Source organism: Bison bison, unplaced genomic scaffold (genome assembly GCF_000754665.1).
Source record: "Bison bison bison isolate TAMUID 2011002044 unplaced genomic scaffold, Bison_UMD1.0 scf7180017847111, whole genome shotgun sequence".
In the NCBI taxonomy this organism is placed as follows: Eukaryota; Metazoa; Chordata; class Mammalia; order Artiodactyla; family Bovidae; genus Bison; species Bison bison.
The window spans coordinates 63,681-88,271 of record NW_011477684.1 but is presented as its reverse complement, the minus strand read 5'-3'; the positions used below and the strand labels follow the sequence as shown (position 1 = coordinate 88,271).

The following is a 24,591-nucleotide window of genomic DNA, read 5'->3' as shown; positions in this document are numbered from 1 at the left end:
TAAAGGAAATCAGTACTGAATATTCATTGGAAGGACTGATGCTGAAGTTGAAGCTCCAATACTTTGGCCACCTCATGCAAAGAACTGACTCATTTGAAAAGACCGTGATGCTGGGAAAGATTGAAGGAAAGAGGAGAAGGGGACGACAGAGGATGAGATGGTTGGATGGCATCACCACCTCTAAGGACATGAGTTTGTTTAAAGTCCAGGAGTTGGTGATGGACAGGGAGGCCTGGGGTGCTGCTGCAGTCCATGGGGTTGCAAAGAGTCAGAGATGACTGAGCAACGGAACTGAAGTGTACTGAATACTATTACCTATATACAATACATATTTGAATTCCATGATTGTCCTAATAATGGCTAATTAATGCTAGCATTTGGTTTTCATGCCCCTTTGGTCTCTTTTAATTTAGATTAAGTCCCTGACACAACATTTATAACACCGTGTTTTGAAAACTATCCCAGGCTACTAGTCTGTGTGTGTGTGTGTGTGTGTGTGTGTGTGTGTGTGTGTTAGTGTAGGTATGCCTGTGTGTGGTGCTTTCCATATTTATTGTTTCCCTGGTTATTCCTGAGTGTTAGATTCAGGTTGAGCATTTTTGGTAGGACTTTTACATATGTGATTTTGTGTCCTTATTCATATCAGAAGGCACATAAGGTCAGATTACATCTTATTGGTTAACCTAAATTTGATCATTTGCTTAAGGTATTATTGCCAGTCTCTTTATTGTTGAAACAGATCTATCCTTTTTTTATTTAGTAAGTAAGTTGTGCAATGTACTTTGAAACTGTGTGAATATTGTATATGAACATCCTTTAAGCATTTGTTGATTATTTAAAATACATTATAAACTGCAAAGAGGTTATCTTATAAATCAAGACTTTTGCATTTATTTCATGACCTTCTTCTATAAAAAGAGTTTTCTTCTTTTCTCCCTCTTCATTTTGAATATCACTGGGGACTCATACTTTTCTTAAAGAATTCTATTTGCTATAGTCAATTGCTGTTGTAATTATTTTTAATGTTCTAATTGATCTACATTTGAAAAGTGGTAGCCTTTTTGAATGAGTTTCTGTTTTTTTTTTTTAATGCTCCCATTGACTTTGTGTCTTTTTACTGCTTCAGACATAAACTATTCAGTCTCACTTTGTGTACTCCCTGCTTCATACCTGGATACCTGGAATTAGCCACTACTCCAAGAATCCTAGGTTTTATGTAGTGGTGAATGGTATTTAGAAGCAAATAGATACTAGTTTTGGTCACTGATGCTGGTATCATTGCTTCCAGGTACTTTCAGAAGACAGAGAAGAGAAATGTGGAGACGAAATTAAATAAAAAATTACATCTATTTAAAAAAAATTATTGACTTAGCTTTAGTTTACATTCTTTTTTCTATACTCTTGAAACAACTTCTTAAATGTTTTCCTTGCATTCTTTTTCTCCTCCGCTTTCACCTTCTTAATTCGTGATACACAGTAAAGCCTCTACAGCTTTTTACATTGCAGTAGCCTTTCTAAGGCTGACTTTTAAATAAAGAATGAAGACCACATGGTCCAATCAGATCTGAAAGGTTAAAGAGGTCTCACCACTGCCTGTCATTTCTAGCTCGTCTCCAGTTCTTCTCCCTCCAACACCTAACACATTATGCTGAGCCACATCTAACCACTCACTTTTTCACATCAACCAGGTAACTCCATGCCTCAGTTTTATCATTTTTTCATATTGTTTTCCATTTATTAGGTATGACCTCCTATTGCCTACATTTTCTGCCTGACAAGCTCCTACTTATCTTTCAGCCTCCTTCTTCCCTGATTCCTATCTCATTTCCTCCTGTCAAGGCAGCAAGTCCACTTCTAGGCTCCTATAGCACTTTGTCTGAACCTCTCATGGCCTTATTACACATTATTATAATTGTGTGTTTAGAAGCTGCTATCTTTCAAAGTAAGGAAGAGACTACATATGGTTCATTTAAATATTTCTTATAACAACCACAGATTCTAGCATAAATAAACACTAAATTAAAAAATTGAATTTAATGAGTAGAGTAAGCAATTAGAACCGAGGAAGTCCCTGGTGGTCCAGTGGTTAGGACTTGGCACTCTCACTGCTGAAGCTCCAGGTTTCATCCGTGGCTGAGGAACTAAGATCCTGCAAGTGATGCAGCACAGCAAAAAATAACAAATAAATAAATAAATAAATTAAATGTGAAGCCACAAAGACTTGAAAAAGAATCAGGACTGTGTTTCACCCATATGTATGTGGGTGATTTGCTTGTTATTCTCTTGATAATGTTTCTGGGTCAGGGCTCAGAAAAATGGGCTTTCTGGACATAGGTTATAACTGTTTGACTGTGTTTTCCCTCAGATTCTGAGGCTATTTCTTGTTTCCATCAGCCTTTGCTCTTCTTGCTCAGCACCCTGAGCATGGCTTCCCTGATGGGCTTGGACTTGACACTGTAGATGATGGGGTTGAGCACAGGGGGCACCACCAGGTACACATAGGCAACAAGAGTGTGTACTATGGGGGGAAGGTGTCTCCCAAAACGGTGGATCATGGACACACCTATGACTGGGATGAAGAAAACCAGAACGGCTAAAATATGAGAAACACAAGTGTTGAGGGCCCAGATACACTCCCTGGTAGAGGCCAGACTCATCACTATATGAAGAATAAGGGTATGCTGCTGCTGCTGCTAAGTTGCTTCAGTCGTGTCCGACTCTGTGTGACCCCATAGACGGCAGCCCACTAGCCTCCTCTGTCCCTGGGATTCTCCAGGCAAGAATACTGGAGTGGGCTGCCATTTCCTTCTCCAATGCATGAAAGTGAAAAATGAAAGTGTAGGACAGCACAATAAGCAAGGAGTCAAAACCCACTGTGGACAGAACCACATACAGCCCATAAATGATATTGACAGTAATGTCAGCACAGGCTCGTTTCATGACATCTGCATGGAAACAGAATGAGTGGGACAGGAGGATCTTGCCAGGGCAAAAGTTCAGTCTCTTTAGTAAGAAGGGCCCTGGGAAGAGGGACACAGTGGAGTGAGCCATAATGGCCAGCCCAATCCTGATAATGACATTGTTTGTGAGAACAGAGGCATAGCGCAGGGGGTTGGAGATGGCCACAAAGCAGTCAAACGACATGGCCAGGAGCACTGAGGACTCTACCATGGATAAGGAGTGGAGAAACAATAATTGGATCAGACAGGCATTGAAGCCGATGAGCCGATGGTCAAACCAGAGCACAGCCAGCATGGTGGGCATTGTGGCCAAGGTGAGGCCCATGTCGGTGAGGGCCAGCATGGACAGGAAGTAGTACATGGGCTGGTGCAGGCTGGGGGTCCTCCTCACAGCCAAGAGGATCAGGCAGTTTCCAGTGAGGGCCACAGTGTACATGGAGGAGAAAAGGATGGAGATCCAGCCGTGAACGGTCTCCAGGCCTGTGATGCCAATCATCAGGAAAGCAGGTGGCTGGAAGAAGAAGATGTTGGCAAAGGACCAGGAAGCAAGCATCTTGGGAAGGCAGTTGAGGTCTCCAGAAATTTGTGACTTTTTCAATCTGGGCAGACACAAAGACATTGACCATACACCTATCATTAGGAAGATATTTATTTATACCATGTAGGCTCTTTCATTAATTATTTTCCATTTCTCAGCTTTTACTTTGTATTATTAACTGTTCCAAGAATGTACATACAACAACCTATATGTCATGAAAACAAATATACCATTTAGGAGATAGTATAACTTCTCTATGATTATCAGAAAATAAATGACTGAAATAGATTAAAGATTTAGTTCTTAATAAATGTAAATTTTATACTATTTCCACCCTTACTTCCACTGTTTTCTTTAAATAAAGTGATGTGTGTTAGCCCTCTTGAATATATAAAAGACATTTTAAATGCTCATGATTTTTTCAGAATTTTAAAAGATTCACATAGTTATCACATGTGCTCTCATAATTACTTTGCTGATAGATAGAGAAAGGAAATATTTTATCTAAAGTGAAAAGAGAAATTCTGAAGTCCAACAAAGGAAGAGAAAGCTGCAGCTTCTTCCTGAATCATTAAAACTATTAGAACTTGGGATCTTCTTGTATTTGGAGGGTCTGAGTACAAATCCTAGGATGTTGTCTTCTAATCAAGACCCATAATGATTAATACCTAGGCTGTTATGTACTAGGAAAGTTTTGGTAAATGAAGAGACACTTGATTCTCACCAGGTCGCTGAGAACACTGAGATATCTGGGGTCCGTCTCTGCCTTGCCCAGAGAATATCTGCCTGGGTTTTTAAATGCCCCTGCAATCCAGGCTACACACTGCTTTGTAGGCATCATTTTCTCCATTCACTGAGCGTTCCTCATAATGTTTAGAATACCAGCTAAATCTTTTGTTCAGCCTCTTAGCACACTCATCAAAAGTGTGATTTGTCCTAGAATGACCTCCCTGTAATCTCTCAGCACTGATCTCAGCCCTAGCTGGGAGGGCCACAGCTGCAGGAAGACGAGACCTAAGGTTCTCTTCTTCAAGTTAGAATTTCCAAAGAAAGATATGAATGAAAGACGTAAATTTAGGCTCATTGAGGATTCAGTGGGATCTGTCCTAGAAATGTCAGTTTCTGATTTTGGGGAAATAATTTTTCTTTTTGTTTGAAACTAACACAACATTTTATACTAAAAAAATTTTTTTTTATCTTAAAAATTTTATTGCATTTTGCCTTTTTTATTTTAAATTTTTATTTATTTTTTAATTGACAGATAATTTATTTACAGAATTTTGTTGTTTCCTGTCAAACCTCAACATGAATCAGCCATAGGTATACACATATATCCCCTCCCTTTTAACCTCCCTCCTCACCCCTCCCTTCTAGGTTGTTTTTGGGGAAATACATTTTATTAACAGTTATTGGATACCTTTTGTCTTCCAGATATTAGACGTTCTATTCTCTCATATATTAGTAAATAATACCACTCAGTCTCAAAAAATGATGCAAGTATTACTGTATATTTTAAACAAATAATAAAAATGACAATAATAATAAAAAATAAAACTGGAGGGAGAGGTTTAAAGAGTTTCTCTAGGCTATGCCAGAAATGAATCCAAATTAAAATTCAGGTCTATTTGGCTTACACACTTTAAACAATCTTAAACCTCCTGTATTGGCTGTACTAGATACTGGAGATTTGTTAAGTTTGGGGCTGGCAGGACCAGATTATCAAGAAAAGCTTGTTCTCTGCTGATGTTCCATGGAGATAAGATTGAGGTTCTGGAAATGAAACCCTTTCCTGTTTATCCAAAAATCTTCTGCCATTTCTCTGTGACTATTTCAGTTCAGTTCAGTCGCTAAGATGTGTTTGACTCTTTGCGATCCCATTGACTGCAACACACCAGGCCTCCTTGTCCATCAAAAATTCCCGGAGCTTGGTCAAACTCATGTCCACCAAGTCAGTGATGCCATCCAACCACCTTATCCTCTGTCGTCCCCTTTTCCTCCCAATTTCAATCTTTCCCAGCATCAGGGTCTTTTCCAATGAGTCAGTTCTTTGCATCAGGTGGCCAAAGTATTGGAGCTTCAGCTTCAGCATCAGTCCTTCCAATGAATATTCAGGACTGATTTCCTTTAGGATAGACTGACTGGATTTCCTTGAGGTCCAAGGGACTCTAATAAGTCTTCTTCAACACCATAGTTCAAAAGCATCAATTCTTCAGTGCTCAGCTTTCTTTATAGTCCAACTCTCACATCCATATATGATTCCTGGAGAAACCATACCTTTGACTTGATGGACCTTTGTCAGCAAAGCAATGTCTCTGCTTTTTAATATGCAGTCTAGGTTTGTCAAAGCTTTTCTTCTATGGAGCACATATCTTTTAATTTCATGGCGGCAGTCACCATCTACAGTGATTTTGGAGCCTCCCAAAATAAAGTCTGTCACTATTTCCATTGTTTCCCCATCTATTTGTCATGAAGTGATGGGACTGGATCTTAATTTTTTGAATGTTGAGTTTCAAGCCAGCTTTTTCACTCTCCTCTTTCACCTTCATCAAGAGGCTTTTTAGTTCCTCTTTGCTGTCTGTCATAAGTGTAGTGTCATCTGCATACCTGAGGTTATTGATATTTCTCCTGGCAATCTTGATTCCAGCTTGTGCTTCATCCAGGCCAGCATTTTGCATGATATACTCTGCATATAAGTTAAATAAACAGGGTGACAATATACAGCCTTGACGTACTCCTTTCCTATTGAAACTAGTTTGTTGTTCCATGTCCAGTTCTAATTGTTGCTTCCTGACCTTCATACAGATTTCTCAGGAAGCAGGTCAGGTGGTCTGGTATTCCTATCTCTTCCAGAATTTTCCACAGTTTGTTGTGATCCACATAGTTAAAGACTTTGGGGTAATCAATAAAATAGAAATACATGTTTTTCTGGAAATCTCTTGCTTTTTCTATGATCTAATGGATATTGGCAATTTGATCCTTAGTTCCTTTGCCTTTTCTAAATCCAGATTGAACATCTGAAAGTTTTTGGTTCACATACTGTTGAAGCCTAGCTTGGAGAATTTTGAGCATTGTTTTGCTAGTGTGTGAGATGCATGCAATTGTGCAGTACTTTGAACATTCTCTGGTATTGCTTTTCTTTGGGATTGGATTGAAAACTGACCTTTTCCAGTCCTGTGGCCACTGCTGAAGTTTCCAAATTTGCTGGCATATTGAGTGCAGCACTTTCACAGCATCATCTTTTAGGATTTGAAATAGCTCAACTGGAATTCCATCACCTCCACTAGCTTTGTTCATAGTGATGCTTCAGAAGGCCCACTTGCCTTCGCATTCCAGGATGTCTGGCTCTAGGTGAGTGATCACACCATTGTAATTATCTGGGTTGTGAAGATCTTTTTTGTACAGTTCTGTGTATTCTTGCTGCCTCTTCTTAATATCTTCTGCTTCTGTTAGATCCATACCATTTCTGTCCTTTATAGTGCCCATCTTTGCATGAAATGTTCCCTTGGTATTCTCTAATTTTTTTGAAGAGATCTCTAGTCTTTCCCATTCTGTTGTTCTCCTCTATTTCTTTGCACTGATTACTGAGGAAGGCTTTCTTATTTCTCCTTGCTATTCCTTGGAACTCTGCATTCAAATGGATGTATCTTTCCTTTTCTCCTTTGCCTTTCACATCTTTTCTTTTCTCAGCTATTAGTAAGGCATCTTCAGACAATCATTTTGCCTTTTTGCATTTCTTTTTCTTGGGGATGGTCTTGATCACTGCCTTCTGTAGAGTGTCATGAGCCTCTGCCCACAGTTCTTCAGGCATTCTGTCTATCAGATTTAATCCCTTGAACCTATTTGTCACTTTCACTGTATAATCATAAGTGATTTGATTTAGGTCATACTTAAATGGTCTAGTGGTTTTCCCTACTTTATTCAGTTTAAGATTGAATTTTGCAATAAGGAGTTTTACGATCTGAGCCATATGAGTCCATGATCTGAGTTCAGGATCCTGGTGTTGTTTTTGCTGACTGTATAGAGGTTCTCCATCTTTGGCTGCAAAGCATATAATCATTCTGATTCCTGTATTGACCATCTGGTAATGTCCATGTGTAGAGTCATCTCTTGTGTTGTTGGAAGAGGGTGTTTGCTATGACCAATGTGTTCTCTTGGCAAAACTCTGTTAGCCTTTGCTCTAAGCAGGGCAAAGGTTGTGACCCTTTAGATCCTTCTTATAAAGTCATTTGCCTTTTGTTGTGCTAATTATCTCCTTGGTTTTGCTTTTCTCTTCACTAATCCCAGGCATATTTCTTCAGCTCTTAGTTCATCTCACTGTTCTGATTTTGATGATTTCATAAATTTCTATCCTCTTTTTTTTTCCCAGGGATAATCAATAAATGAACAAGAAAATGAATAATTGAATGAAGACAGTAATTTTATTACCCAGTTCTTCTTCATTCAGTCCATTAACATAGCATCTCAAAGGTCCGTATGTTCACAACTTAAGGTATATACTTTGTATATAGTAAAGACCAGTGGTTTCTTCAGATTAATACAATTCAGTTCAGTTCAGTTCAGTTGCTCAGTCGTGTCCGACTCTTCGTGACCCCATGAATCGCAGCATGCGAGGCCTCCCTGTCCATCACCAACTCCCGGAGTTCACTCAGACTCATGTCCATCAAGTCAGTGATGCCATCCAACCATCTCATCCTCTGTCGTCCCCTTCTCCTCCTGCCCCCAACCTCTCCCAGCATCAGAGTCTTTTCCAATGAGTCAGCTCTTTGCATGAGATGGCCAAAGTACTGGAGTTTCAGCTTTAGCATCATTCCTTCCAAAGAAATCCCAGGGCTGATCTGCTTCAGAATGGACGGGTTGGATCTCCTTGCAGTCCAAGGGACTCTCAAGAGTCTTCTTAAACACCACAGTTCAAAAGCATCAATTCTTCGGCGCTCAGCCTTCTTCACAGTCCAACTCTCACATCCATACATGACCACAGGAAAAACCATAGCCTTGACTAGACGGAATTGTTATTATTAACTAATTTCATTTGGATTTGCTTAGTATCAATCCAGGAGATACTCTTTGTCATTGGCAGCACAAACCAAATAGAATGTGTCAGCTCTCCATTTAATTTGAAGGAATCTGAGGGTTAATTTTGGAGAAGGAAATGGCAACCCACTCCAGTATTCTTGCCTAGAGAATCCTGTGACAGAGGAGCCTGGTGGGCTGCTGTCCATGGGGTCATATAGAGTCAGACACGACTGAAGTGACTTAGCATGCATGCATGCATTGGAGAAGGAAATGGCAATCCACTCCAGTATTCTTGCCTGGAGAATCCCAGGGACGGAGGAGCCTGGTGGGCTGCTGTCTGTGGGGTCACACAGAGTTGGACATGACTGAAGCGAATTAGCAGCAGAAGCAGCAGCAGAGGATTAATTTTATCTGGGATTAATGTCACAGTTCTCTTTCTTTCATCCTGCATTAATTCATCTATTATTGAATTACTCTTAAATCCCTTGTCTTGAACTTGCTTTTTTCCACAGTTTATATGTAGGTCCCATGCAACTGTGGGTATTTGTGTGATCTATTTACTCTTGGCTGTGGTAGCAGAATCCAAATGGTAACTTAAGCTGTAACATTACAAGAAGTTTAGAGCTTAAGGGGTTAAAATTATAGTATACCCCTTAAGGAAAATTGTCAAAAATTATGAGCAAATCTTATACAACCAAGCCAATTTCTCCCTTACATCCAGATAATGACCTTTTTACCTGCTTTTTGTGTATATTAGTGGTATGAGGAAATAATATTGGAAAAGATTCTCTGTGGTTTAAAAAAATAAAGGGAAGGCTTTTTTTTCCCACTCTTATTTTACTAAAATGTCTATTTTAGTAGCTGAGTTGGATTGATATGTTTTGTGCTTCCCATGTGGTTCAGAATTTTAAAATAAATCACTTTAACCTGGAATCAGACCAGATTTAGTCTTCTATTATTATCTCCAGGACACTAAAAGGTCAAAGATATTTTAAATTATAGCTCTCCCCTGAGGAATTCCATCCTTTCCACTTTAGCACTCTAGGATTCTGTTATCTTCTGACTCCGTGTGTCTGGGAAAGTCAAATAGCCTAGAAGCAAAAGGTTGAATCCACCTTACTTTCTTTGCTGCTGCTGCTGCTAAGTCGCTTCAGTCATGTCTGACTCTGTGCGACCCCATAGATGGTAGCCCACCAGGCTCCCCCGTCCCTGGGATTCTCCAGGCAAGAACACTGGAGTGGGTTGCCATTTCCTTCTCCAATGCATGAAAGTGAAAAGTGAAAGTGAATTCACTCAGTCTTTACTTGAACTCAAAATCAAGTGCATACAGATGGTCAAGAGACACATGAAAAGATGCTCAACATCACTAATTATTAGAGAAATTCAGATAAAAACTATAGGGAAGCATCACCTCACACTGGTCAGATGGCCATCTTCAAAACATCTGCAAACAATAAATGCTAGATAGGATGTGGAGAAAAGGGAAATCTCCAGCACTTGATGAGAATGTATGTTAATACAGCCACTATGGAGAACAGTATGAATATTCCTTAAAAAACTGAAAATAGAACTACCCTATGACCCAGCAGTACCACTACTGGGTATATACCCAGAGAAAACCATTATTCAAAAAGACACATGCAGTCCAATATTCATTGCAGCACTATTTACAGTAGCCAGGACATGGAATCAACCTAAATGTCCATTGATAGATGAATGGATAAAGAAGATGTGGTGCATACATATGATGGAATATTTCTCAGTCATAAAAAGAAGTGAAACTGGGTCATTTGTAGATATGTGGATGGACCTAGAGGTTGTCATACAGACTGAAGTAAGAAAGTGAAAAACAAATGTCATATGGTAACGCATATATGTGGAATCTAGAAAAATGGTACAGATGAACCTATTTTCAGGGCAGGAATAGAAATCCAGACATAGAGTATGGATATGTGGACTTTGGGGTGAGTATATCTGCAGTACAGCACAAGGAGCTCAGCTCAGTGCTCTGTGGTGACCCAGACGAGTTGAATGAGGGGGTGTGGGTGGGAGGTATAAAATCGAGGGCAAACATAAAACTGATTCACTTCATTGCACAGTAGAAACCAACACAATATTGTAAAACAACTATATACTTCCCGCCGAAAAAAGTCAAGTGCTTTTCTTTTTCCTACCAGAAACAGAGAGAAATAAACATGATAATTATGTGACATCATAGAGGTGCTATCTAATGCTATGGTGTAACAATTTTGCATTATTTAAGCCAAGTGCTCTTCTAAGAGTTTCCTTACTCAGAAAACATGGGAAAGACAAATCTCATAGAGAGAATTGAGACAGCAAGCAAATATCCAGATCACCCACAGGATGCTCTCTGGGGTGAATATTAAGATACCTTTATATTGATACCTTACTTAGAGAAATAAAAAGGTACTAATCTGCTTGGACACAGAGTCTGGGTTTCTGCATAATTATCTGAATTAGACAGTCTCTATGCTGCAGGAAAAAGTCTCTTTCACTTCTTTTCCCCTACTGGCAGGGGGGTGTGGAGGAGTATGGGTGTAGGATCTGGCATTTATGGGAAGGCTAGCCTCCTTCCTTTCCTTCCTACTCTTGACATGTGCTCATTCTCCATCTCAATGGCTCTTCCACATGAAAGCAGCTGATCGAGAGGGCATCTCAGATTCTCTCACCAGGCCCCCCTCCTACTAAATAACATGTGTATGAAGGGTTGTATCTGGGCCCCAAGGTACTCACCCTGCTTTTTGTTGCAGCCTTCTCTACTGTTCCTCATTCTGAAGGAGCCCAGAAAATCTTCGCAACTAAGACCCTACTTTATACTTGGTGCCTTGAGCTGATGCTCCCCAGGGATATCCCAGCGATAGGCCACAGAGGATAGTCTCAGCTTAGTCTTTCCTTGGCAATGGAAAATGTGAAAAATATGTATTTTTGTTTGGAAAGTTATATTATTGAGCACCTGATAAGGAGAGGGCTAGAATCATGCTCTCTAGGCTCATCCCTGCTACCACATCTGTAGGAGATTTTACTTGGCACTTCAAACTTTTTTTTTTTTTAACTATGTCTTTTAGTATGTGGAGTCACACAGAATACTTCCTGGTCTCTCCAGTGACCCTTACAGACACTCAGGTGAGTTGTGCTTCTTTCTCTGCACTCTCTTCTTGGTTCCTAGGGTTGTTCTTGCAGGTTAAGCAGATCCACCTCTGTGTCTGTTTTTCCTGGGATTTTATGAAAGCACCATCATGTTTCACAGCAACTATGGATAAAGTAACCTGGGAGTACAGATGGGGAATAAATGGCTTAAGACACAGAGAGACGAATGTGGGAAGACATGGGCGCTCATCTGTGTCTCTGGACTTGTGTTTTAGAGATGCAGCATGCTATCCTACCCAGAACATTGTGCTTGCCATCTTGTTCCATCCCCAGGGGCTTCCTTTACTTCTAATAGAGTGAAAACAATACTGAAAGCATGAAGAGGCCCCAGAGCCAACATGCAGAAGCATCTGTGTGTGTGTGTGTGTGTATGTATGTGTGTTATAGCTTTATTGAGGTATAATTAATGTACAGAAAACTGAATTTCTTTAATACATATAATTAGATCCATTTGAACATACCTATATACCCTTAAAATCATTCCTTACAATCAAGGTGACAGACATCCATCACCTCCAAATGTTTCCTTGTTGCAAATGGCTGGATTTTCTTTTTAAAGGCCAAGTAATAATCCACGTTATGTGTATACCACATTTTCTTTATCCATTCATCTGTTGATGGACACTTGGGTTGTTTCACTATCTTGGCTATTGTAAATAATGCTTAAACAAATATGGGAGTTCTAGATATGTAAGCAATGTATTCCCAACTTAATATAGGACATATATGACAAGCCCATAACTTAAATTATACTCAATAGTAAAAACTGAAACATTTTTCTCATGAATGAGAATTGGAAACAAGGGAAGTATGCTCATTTTTTCTACTTCTATTCAATATAGTACTAAAATCCAAGCCAAAGTAGTGACTTAAGGAAAGGAAATAAAGAGCTCCAACTGGAAAATTAGAAATAAAATTATCTCTGTTTGCAGGCTACACAATCTTATGTATTCAAAATCCCCAAAGCTCTATAAGAAAACAGTTTGCAATAAATTCAAGAAAGTTTCAGGGTACAAAATTAGTACACAAAATCAGTTTTGTTTTTATTATACTAACAATCAATTATCCAAAACGGACAATAAGAAAAAATAATATGTTTTACAATAGAATCAAAGAAAATAAAATACTTAGGAATACACTTAACTAAAGAGGTGACAGACTTGTACACTGAAAACTATAAATCACTGAAGAAGACAACAAATAAATGAAAGTACACTTTATGTTCATGGATTGGAACAGTTAATATTGTCAAAGTGTGCATTTTACCCCAGATGATCTGCAAAGTCAATGAAAGTTATATAAAAATCTCAATGATACCTTTTACAGAAATAGAAAAAAGTCCTAAAATTCATATGGAATCATAAAAGATCCCCAGTAGTCAAAGCAGACTTGAATTAGAAGAACAAAGCTGGAGGCATCACATACTTTCTGGTTTCAAAATATATTACAAATCTGTAGCAATTTAAAACAGTGTGGTACTGGTATAACCTTCCTTTCTGGCTTAGCTGGTAAAGAATATGCATGTAATGTGGGAGACCTGGGTTCAATCCCTGGGTTGGGAAGATCCCCTGGAGAAGGGAAAGACTACCTACTCCAGTATTATGGCCTATAATTCCATGAACTGTAGTCCTTGGGTTCACAAAGAGTCAGACATGACTGAATGACTTTCACTTTCACTGCTATAAAACCTGTCTTGTACAATAGAAATTCAAACTCACCCGTATATATTCAACTACTTTTTAATGAGAGTCCCAAGAATATACAATGAGGAAAGGACATTCTCTTTGACAAGTGATGTTGGGAAAATTGGATGTCCTCATGCAAATGAATAAAATTTAACCAGATCTCACATCATATACAAAAGTTAACTCAAAATGTATTAAATATTTGACCATAATAAACTATAAAACTAGTAGAAAAAAACTTGGGAGAAACCTTCATGTAACTGGACTTGGCAATGACCTATGAAATAATGAAACCAAAATCACAAGCAACAAAAGCAAAATTAGACAAGTGGGGATACATCAAACTAAAAAGTTATTGCCCAGGAAAGGAAACACTATTAACAGAGTGAAAAGGCAATCCATGGAAAAGAGAAAATATTTGCAAAGTACATATCTGATAAAGGATTAAAATTAGCAATATATAAGGGACTCCTATAACTCAAGGACAAAAATATAACCTGATTAAAAAATGGGCAAAAGAACTGAATAGCCATTTCTTTGAAGAAATACTAATAGGTATATAAAAAGCAACTTGCAAAGCAAGTAGCAACTAAACTTGCTATTTTTTAGGAAAAAGCAAATCAAAACCACAAAGAGATGTCGCCTCACAACTATCACTAAAAAAATAAGATAACAAGCATTGTTGAGGTTGTGGAGAATATGGAACCTTCTGCATCATTGGTGATAATGTAAACTGGTGAAGCTACTAAAAAAATAGTATGGAGCTTCCTTAAAAAATTAAATATGGAGCTACTATATCATCTAACTATCACTTCTGAATATATGCCCACCAAAATGGACACCAGGATGTAAATGATATGTGCAGTAGCATCTTAAGAGAATATGTCAAAACATAGACCTCTGCTGCTGCTAAGTCGCTTCAGTCGTATCCGACTCTGTGCGACCCCATAGATGGCAGCCCACCAGGCTCTCCGTCCCTGGGATTCTCCAGGCAAGAACACTGGAGTGGGTTGCCATTTCCTTCTCCAATGCATGAAAGTGAAAAGTGAAAGTGAAGTCGCTCAGTTGTGTCTGACTCCTAGTGACCCCATGGACTGCAGCCTACCAGGCCCCTCCGTCCATGGGATTTTCCAAGCAAGCCTCTAAACCCTACATAAATTTACCTGCTCCTTGATTTTCTGCCAGTGCAGCTGACAATGCAGAAAGTGCCTACCTCAGTGGTCTCTTTGTGATGACTTTGGTTAGGTGTTCCTAACCCAGGGACATGGAATTTTAAGAGATGAGGAAGAAGTGAATGATGTGTAATTAAAATATAGAGCCTCTGAAATTAGAATCTCAGGTGACAGTCAAAGGCCAGAGAAAGGCCATTTTCATGCAAGGAGGTACACTTTTGGAGCAAGGAATGTCCATTGGATCCATAGCTCTGAAGAGCTTTACTACACTTTCGTTGCCTCTAGCACACACACAGACACACACACACACACAAACACACACATTATGCTGAGCCACATCTGACCACTCACCTTTCCTCAAGCAACCAGATAACTCCACGCCTCAGTTTATTCACTTTTACAATCTTTTCCAGTGATTATGTATGACCTGCCCTTGCCTTCCTGACAACTGACTCACCTTTTAGCCTCCTTCCTTAACTCCTTTCTCATTTTCTCCTGGCAAGGGAGCAAACCCTCTTCCACATTCCTATAACTCTTCATGTGAAACTCTCACAGTCTTATTATACTTACTGTAATTGTGTATTTAGAGCTTCTATCCATCAATGGAGGGAAGAGACTCCCTATGGTTCATTTAATATTATTCCTTATAACAACTACAGAGTCTTGCACAAGTAAGCTCTGAATGAAAAAGCTGAGGTTAATGAGTGAAGTAAAGAATCAGGACTGTTTTTCACCCATGAGTCTGAGGATATGCATTTGCTTGTCATTCTCTTGATAATGTCTCTGGGTCAGGGCTCAGTATATGGGCTTTCTGGACATAGGTTATAACTGTTTGACTGTGTTTTCCCTCAGATTCTGAGGTTATTTCTTGACTCATCAGCCTTTCCTCTTCTCGCTCAGCACCCTGAGCATGGCCTCCCTGATGGGCTTGGACTTGACACTGTAGATGACGGGGTTGAGCACAGGGGGCACCACCAGGTACACGTAGGCAACAAGGGCGTGTACTATGGGGGGAAGGTGTCTCCCAAAACGGTGGATCATGGACACACCTATGACTGGGATGAAGAAAACCAGAACGGCTAAAATATGAGAAACACAAGTGTTGAGGGCCGGGATACGCTCCCTGGGAGAGGCCAGACTCATCACTGTATGAAGAATAAGAGCATAGGATAGCACAATAAGCAAGGAGTCAAAACCCACTGTGGACAGAACCACATACAGCCCATAAATGATATTGACAGTAATGTCAGCACAGGCTCGTTTCATGACATCTGCATGGAAACAGAATGAGTGGGACAGGAGGATCTTGCCAGGGCAAAAGTTCAGTCTCTTTAGTAAGAAGGGCAAATGGGAAGAGGGACACAGTGGCTCGGGCCACAGTGGCCAGCCCAATCCTGATGATGACATTGTTTGTGAGAACAGAGGCATAGCGCAGGGGGTTGGAGATGGCCACAAAGCGGTCAAATGACATGGCCAGGAGCACCGAGGACTCCACCACGGAGAAGAAGTGGAGGAAGAACATCTGGACCAGACAGGTGTCGAAGCCAATGAGCCGATGGTCAAACGAGAGCACAGCCAGCGTGGTGGGCATTGTGGCCAAGGTGAGGCCCACGTCGGTGAGGGCCAGCATGGACAGGAAGTAGTACATGGGCTTGTGCAGGCTGGGAGTCCTCCTCACAGCCAAGAGGATCAGGCAGTTTCCTGTGAAGGCTGCGGTGTACATGGAGAAGAAGGGAATGGAGATCCAGCCATGAATGGCCTCCAGGCCTGGGATGCCAATCATCAGGAAAGCATGTGGCTGGAAGAAGGAGATGTTGGCAAAGGACCAGGAAGGGAACATCCTTAGGGGCCAGATGAGGGCTCCAGAAATTTGTGACTTTTTCAATCTGGACAGACATAAAGACACTGACCGAACACCTGTCAATAGGCAGATAATTATGCTGTGTAGTCATTTTCACTATTTATTTTCCATGTCTCAGCTTTTACTTTATATTAATAACTGTTCTAGGAATGTACATACATTAGCCAATGTGTCATCAAAACAAATGCAGCATGCAGGAGATAGTGTAAATTTTCTATGGTTACCAGAAAATAAATGACTGAAACGGATTTAGTTTATACTAAATGTAAATTTTATACAATTTATACCCTTCCATCCAATGTTTTCTTTAAATAAATTGATGTGTGTTAGAAGGTAATGGCAACCCACTCCAGTACTCTTGCCTGGAAAATCCCATGGATGGAGGAGCCCAGCAGGCTACGGTGAGCGACTTCACTTTCACTTTTCACTTTCATGTATTGGAGAAGGAAATGGCAACCCACTCCAGTGTTCTTGCCTGGAGAATCCCAAGGACGGGGGAGCTTGGTGGGCTGCTGTCTATGGGGTCACACAGTCGGACACAACTGAAGCGACCTAGCAGCAGCAGCAGCACTCTTTAATATGTACAGCACATTGAAAATGCTCATGATCATTGTCATCCTCCTCCCTGTGTCCTTGTTATACTTATTCAATTGAGAATGAATTTTGTTATATTTTAAATGATATTATATTTTAAGTGATTAAGCCTTTCCCTCAGGGGATCTTCCCAACCCAGGGATTGAACTCAGGTCTCCCGCATTGCAGGTGATTTCTTTACCAGCTGGCCAAAAGGGAAGCCCAAGAATACTGCGATGGGTAGCCTGTTCGTTCTCCAGGGGATCTTCCCAACTGAGGAATCAAACAGGGGTCTCCTGCATTGTGGGTGGATTCTTTACCAACTGAGCCATCAGGGAAGCCCGATTTTACATAGTTATCACATGTGCTGTCATAATTACTTTGCTGATAGAGAAGTGAAATATTTTATCTAAAGTGAAAAGAGAAATTCTGAAGTCCAACAAAGGAAGAGAAAACTGCAGCGTTTTCCTGAACTATTAGAACTTGAGATTTTCTTGTGTTTGAAGTGTCTGGGTACAAATCCTAGGACACTGTCTTCTATTCAAGATCCAGTAATGATAAATACCTAGGCTGAAAATTATATTAAGTACCAAGAAACTTTGGTAAATGAAGAGACACTTGATTCTCACCAGGTCCCTGAGAACATTTAGGAATTTGGGGTCCAGCTCTGCCTTGCCCAGACAACATCTGTCTGGGTCATTGGGTACCTTTGTAATCCAGGTTACAAGTTGCTAAACAGAAATCATTCGCACACTCCATTCATTGAACATTTGCCGCAGTTTTTAGAATACCAGCTAAACCTTTTGTTTAGCCTCTTAGCACACTCATCTGGAAGACTTGATTTGTCCTTGAATGTCCTCCCTGTAATCTCTGATCACTGACCTCAGGCCAAGCTGGGAGGGCCACAGCTGCAGGAGGACAAGACCTACGGTTCTCTTCTCCAAGTTAGAATTTCCACAGAAGCCAACTGAAGACATAAATCAGGGACATAAATTTAGGTTCTTTAAGGGTTCAGTGGAATCTGTACTAGTAGTGTCACAAAATTTTAGCATCTGATCTTGAGCTGGTGGCTTACCAGTAAAGAATCCACCTGTAATGTAGGGGACATGTGCAAGAGACACGGGTTTGATCCCTGGGTTGGGAAGATCTCCTGGAGAAGGAAATGGCAACCTACTCCAGTATTCTTCCCTGGAATATCCCACAGGCAGAAGAGCCTGGTGGTCTACAATCCATGGGGTTGCAAGAGAGTTAAATATGACTGAGTGACTCAACAACAACAAAACAATGCTGAGCAAATTAACTTCCTAATTTAATACTTATTGAAGCTCTTGTGTTCTAAATGTTAGACCCCCAACATTCTTGTTTGTGAATATCTCTCTGTCTCAAAAAAAAAAAAAAAGATATAAAGTAAGTGTTACTGTATCTTTTTAACAAATAATAAAAGTTATAGGGACTTCGAAGACTCTTGAGAGTCCCTTGGACTGCAAGGAGATCCAACTGGTCCATTCTGAAGGAGATCAGCCCTGAGATTTCTTTAGAAGGAATGATGCTAAAGCTGAAACTCCAGTACTTTGGCCACCTCATGCGAAGAGTTGACTCGTTGGAAAAGACTCTGATGCTGGGAGGGATTGGGGGCAGGAGGAGAAGGGGACAACAGAGGATGAGATGGCTGGATGGCATCACTGACTTGATGGACATGAGTCTGAGTGAACTCCGGGAGTTGGTGATGGACAGGGAGGCCTGGCGTGCTGTGATTCATGGGGTCGCAAAGAGTCAGACATGACTGAGCGACTGATCTGATCTGATCTGATAGGGACTTCGTTGGTGATCCAGTCCTTAAGACTTTACCATCCACAGAGGGTGAATGCTCCCTGCTTGGGAGCGAAAATGCCACATGCTTTGTGGCCAAAGAAGCAATACATAAAACAGAAACAATATTGCAACAAATTTAATAAAGACTTTAAAAGTGGTACACGCTAAAAAAGAAAAAAAAAAGGAAAATGAATACATTAAACTGGAAGGAAGAGGCTTAGAGAGTTTTTCTAGCCTGTGCCAGGAAAGAGACCAAATTTAAATTCAGGTCTATTTGGCTTATATGCTTTCAACAGTCTTAAACCTCCTGTATTGGCCGTAGGCTGTACTAGATCCTGGAAGTTTGTTAAGTGTGGGGCTGGCAGGATCAAATTATCAAGAAGAGATTGTTCTCTTCTGATGTTCCATGTTAATAAGACGGAAGTTTCTCCAAATGAAGCCCCTTCCTGTTTCTCCAAAAATCTTAATTCTCACTGTTACCTTGTGTGTCCTTCCTACAAAGCCATTTGCCTTTTGTTGTGCTAATTATCTCCTTGCTCCTGCTTTTCTTTTCACTAATCCCAGACATATTTCTTCACTCTCATTCCATCTTACTGTTCTGAATTTGATGATTTCATAAATTTCTATCCTCTTTTTTTCAGGGATAATCAGTTAATAAACAAGAAAATGAATGATTGAATGAAAATACCTTAATTTCATTTTCTAGTTCCCCTTATCTCAACCCTTAACATGGTGGTTCACAACTTAAACTATATACTTTGTATAAAGATCAGTGGTTTCTTCAGCTAATATTTATTATTATCCAATTTTATTTGGATTTACTTAGGATCCACCCAGGAAATACTCTGTCATTGGTAGCATAAATCAAAATAGAATGTGTCAGCTCTTTATTTAATTTGAAGGAATCAGGATTAATTTTATATGGGATTAATGTCACAGTTCTCTTTCTTTCATTCTGCATTAATTGATCTATTATTGAATTATTCTCAAATCCCTATCTTTGAACTTGACTTTTTCCATAGTTGATATGTAGGTACCATGCAACTGTAGGCATTTATGTGATCTATTACTCTTGGCTGTAGTAGCAGGATCCAAATGGTAATTTAAGCTGAACATTATAAGAAGTTCAGAACTTAAGGGGTTAAAATTATAGTATACCACCTAAGGCATATTTTGAGCAAATCTTATACAACCAAGCCAATTTCTCCTTTATATCCAGATAATGACCTTTTCTACCTTTCTTTTGTTAATATATATTACATTGTTATGAGGAGTCTAATATTGATACTTTTGAACTGTGGTGCTGGAGAAGACTCTTGAGAGTCCCTTGGACAGCAAGGAGATCCAACCAGTCCATCCTAAAGGAAATCAGTCCCAACTATTCATTGGAAGGATTGATGCTGAAGCTGAAACTCCAATACTTTGGCCACCTGATGCAAAGAACTGACTCATTTGAAAAGACCCTGAGAATCCCATGGACGGAGGAGCCTGGTAGGCTACAGTCCACAAGGTTGCAAAAAGTAGGACATGACTGAGGAACTTTACTTCGCTTCACTTATTCTGATGCTGGGAAAGATTGAAGGCAGGAGGAGAAGGGGGCAACAGAGGATGAGTTGGTTGGATGGCATCAATGGACATGAGTTTGAGTAAACTCCGGGAGTTGGTGACGGACAGGGGAGCCTGGTGTGCTGCAGTCCATGGGGTCACAAAGAGTCAACACAACTAAGTGACTGAAATGAACCGTACTGAACACTGGGGAAGATTCTTTGTGTTGAAAGAAAGGAAAGGCTTTTTTTCTCTCTGTTCTTTTACTAAAATGCCTATTTTAGTAGCCAAGTTGGATTGATATGTTTCTTGCTTCCCATGTCATTCAGAATTTTGTAATAAATAACTTTAACCTGGAATCAGATCAGGTTTGGTCTTCTATTATCATCTCCAGCACACTAAAGGGTCAAAGATATTTTCAACTATAACTTTTCCCTGAGGAATTCCATCCTTTCCACTTTAGCACTCTAGGATTGTGTTATCTTGTGACTCTGTATATCTTGGAAAGTCAAACAGCTGAGAAGAAAAAGACTGAATCCAACATACACTCTTTACATGACCTCAAAGCCAAGCTGTTTTCTTTTTTTTTACAAAAGAGAGAAGGAAAGAAATCTTTTAATTGTGTGATATGATGGAGGTGCTATCTAATACTATGTTGTAGTCATTTTGCAATATTTAAGCCAAGTTCTTTTCTAAAAGGCTCTTCTTACTCAGAAAGATGGAAAGAACAGTCTCATAGTGAGAGTGTAGAAACCAAGCAAACATTCAGATCACCCACAGGCTGCTCTCTGGAGTGGGATTTTAAAGATAGCCTTATATTGATGCTTTTCTTAGAGAAATAAAAAGGTATTAATCTGCTTGGACACAGAGTCTGAGTTTCTGCATAATTATCTGAATTAGACAATATCTGTGCATCAGGAAAGTAGCCTTTTCACTTCCTCTCTCTTATTTGGTGATGCAGACCTAACATTCATGAAGGCCTGGAATCCTTTTCTTCCTGCTTCTGGCATCTACTCATCCTCCATCCCACTTATTCCTCCACATGACAGCAGCTGACAGATAGAGAATTTCAGACTCACTAACCAGGTCCCCACCCTTCTTAATAGTGTAAAAAGGGTTCTAACCTAAGTTACTCACCCTGCCTGTCATTGCAGCCTTCTCTATTGCCCGTCATTCTGAAGAGCCCAGAAAAACTCTGCAACTTAAATGCTACTTTATACCACTGCCTGGGTGCCTTAGTGAGTTGCTGCTCCCCAGGGACATCCTGGCCACAGACCGCAGAGGATAGTCTCTGCTTAGTCCTCCCTGGGAAATGGACAATATGCAAAACATGTGTTTGGTTGGAAAGTTGTGGATCTGAGCAACTTTGAAACTATGGAACATGATGGGGCTTTCACAAAATCACAGGAAAAACTGACACAAAAGTGGATCTGCTTAACCTGCAAGAACAACCCTAGGGACCAAAGAGAGAGTGGAGAGAAGCAGACACACCTCTGTGGAGGAGAGTGTTGGGATCATCATCCTTTCTGGGTTCATCCATTCCACTACATTTGTAGGAAATTCTACTGGCACTTCAACCTTTTTTTCACTGTGCCTTCCAATGATATCACATCTATTATCTGGAATCACACAGAACACTTCCTGGTCCCTCCAAGTGAGCCTTATGGACACTCGGGTGAGTTGTGTCTCTTTCTCTGCCCTCTCTCCTTGGTTCCTAGGGTTGTTCTTGCAGGTTAAGCAGACTCACTTCTGTTTCCGTTTTTCCTGTGATTTTGTGAAAGCCCCATCATGTTCCATAGCAACTATGGGTCAAGTAACCTGGGAAGACAGATGAGGAATAAATGGCCTCAGACACAGAGAGATGACTAGGGGTAGACATGGGAGCTCATCCATGTCTGTGGACCTGTGTTTTAGAGATGCAGCATGCCTTCCTACCCAGGATATTGTCCTTGCCATCTTGTTCCACCTCCAGGGGCTTCCTTTACTTCTAATAGAGTGAAAACAATGCTGAAAGCATGAAGAGGCCCCAGAGCCAACATGCAGAAGCATCTGTGTGTGTGTATGTGTGTGCATAATAGCTTTATTGAGGTATAACTGATGTACAAAAAACTGAATTCCTTTAATGTATACAATTTGATTCATTTGGACTTATCTTTTCATCCATAAAATCATTCATCACAATTAAGGTGACAGGCATATCTATCACCTCCAAATATTTCCTTGTTGCAGATGGCAGTATTCTCTTCTTTTTAAAGGGTAAGTAATATTCTACTTTATGTGTATACCACATTTTCTTTATCCATTCATCTGTTGATGAATATTTGGGTTGTTTCAATATCTTGGCTATTGTGAATAATGCTGAAATGAATATGGTATTTCTAGATTTGTAAGGAATGTATATGAGCATAATAAAGAACACGTATGACAAGCCCATAACTAACCTTATACTTAAGAGTGAAAAATTGAAAGATTTTTCTCAGAAACAAGGATCAGGAACAAGGGAAGCATACTTACTTTTTCCAATTCTATTCAACATAGTACTAAAAGTCCAGGCCAAAGCAGTGAGATAAGAAAAAGAAACAAAGTGATTCAAATTGGAAAAGAAGTAAAATTTTCTCTGTTTGCTGACAATATGATCTTATGTCTTTGGAACCCTCAAATTCCATAAAAAGCTATTAGAACAAATTCAGTAAAGTGCAGGATACAAAGAATACAGAAAAATCCTTTTTGTTTTTGTAACACTAAAAATGAACTATCCAAAATGGAAATTTTGAAAATAATCCCTTTTACAGTAGCATCAAAGAAAATAAAATGCTTAGGAATAAACTTAACCAAGGAGGTGAAATACTGGTACATGGAAAACTGTTAATAACTGAAGAAAGCATTAAAAAGGCCACAAATAAATAAAATTACATTGTGTATTCATGGATTGGAAGACTCATTATTGTCAAAGTGTGCCTATTACCCACAGTGATCTGTAAAGGCAATGAAATTTATATAAAAATCTCAATGATATTTTTTACAGATGGCAACAATCTTAAACTTCATACGGAATCATAAAAGACCCACAAAGGTCAAAGCAATCTTAAACTAGAAGAACAGAGCTGGAGGCATCACATACTTTCTGATTTCAAAATATATTACAAATCTAAAGATTATGTATTGTAGTCTAAATTGTATTACAATTCAAAACAGTATGGTACTGGTATAAAAAAATGGAGATCCAAACTCACTCATATAGAGTCAATCGATTTTTAATGTGGATCCCAAAAATAGACCATAGGGAAAGGACCAGTCTCTTTGACAAGTGGCATTGGGCAAACTGGATGCCTGCATGCAAAAGAGTAAAATTGGATCTGATCTCACATCACATGCAAAAATTAACTGAAAATAGATTAACTATTTGAACCTAATACCTGGAAGTATAAAACACCTAGAAGAAAACTTAGGGAAAAGCTTCATGTAATTGAACTTGGCAATGACTTTATGAACATGAAACTAAAATCCCAAACAACACAAGCAAAATTAGACACATGGGGGTACATCAAACTAAAAAGTTAATGCATGGAAAAGGAGAAACAATCAACAGAGTGAAAAGAAAACTTATGGAAATAAGAAAATATTTGCAAACCACATACCTGATAAAGGACTGATATAAAATATACATAAGGGACTCCTGCCATTCTAAAAAAAAAAGAAAAGAAAAGACAGAGCCTGATGAAAAAAATGGGCAAAGAAATTGAACAAATACATCTCCAGAGATATACAAATAAGGATATGAAAAGGTTCTCAACCTGGCTAATTATTAGAAAGAAATGAATCAAAACCAAAATGAGCATTCACAATTATCATTAAAAAAAAAGACAACAAGCCTTGGTGAGTATGTGCAGCAATTGAAACCTTGCACATTGTTGGTGATAGTGTACTCTCCTGGAGCCAGTATGAAAAATAGTACGGGGGTTCCTTAAAAAATTAAATATGGATCTACTTTATCATCTAGCAGTATGACTTACGAATATATAGCCCCCAAATTGATCAGATCAGATCAGTCGCTCAGTCGTGTCCGACTCTTTGCGACCCCATGAATCGTAGCACGCCAGGCCTCTCTGTCCATCACCAACTCACGGAGTTCACTCAGACTCATGTCCATCAAGTCAGTGATGCCATCCAGCCATCTCATCCTCTGTCGTCCCCTTGTCCTCCTGCCCCCAATCCCTCCCAGCATCAGAGTCTTTTCCAATGAGTCACCTCTTCGCATGAGGTG

General features: G+C 39.7%; 2 protein-coding genes across 2 annotated transcripts; both read right to left on the bottom strand.

The window, feature by feature from the left end:
- Window positions 1-2,307: 2,307 nt before the first annotated feature.
- Window positions 2,308-3,671, bottom strand: LOC104990044 (olfactory receptor 51I2-like). The gene is made up of 2 exons (XM_010841929.1): window positions 2,851-3,671; window positions 2,308-2,690 (listed from the first exon to the last, which is right to left on the bottom strand). Exons 1-2 carry the CDS (start codon window positions 3,595-3,597, stop codon window positions 2,391-2,393), a joined length of 1,047 nt encoding a protein of 348 aa, XP_010840231.1. The 5' UTR covers window positions 3,598-3,671; the 3' UTR covers window positions 2,308-2,390.
- Window positions 3,672-15,134: 11,463 nt separating this feature from the next.
- On the bottom strand, window positions 15,135-16,723 carry LOC104990037 (olfactory receptor 51I2-like). The gene is given in 2 exon segments (XM_010841917.1): window positions 15,135-15,883; window positions 15,885-16,723. Coding segments are annotated over 2 exon segments (963 nt in total). The 5' UTR covers window positions 16,377-16,723; the 3' UTR covers window positions 15,135-15,412.
- Between the last annotated feature and the right edge of the window lie 7,868 nt (window positions 16,724-24,591).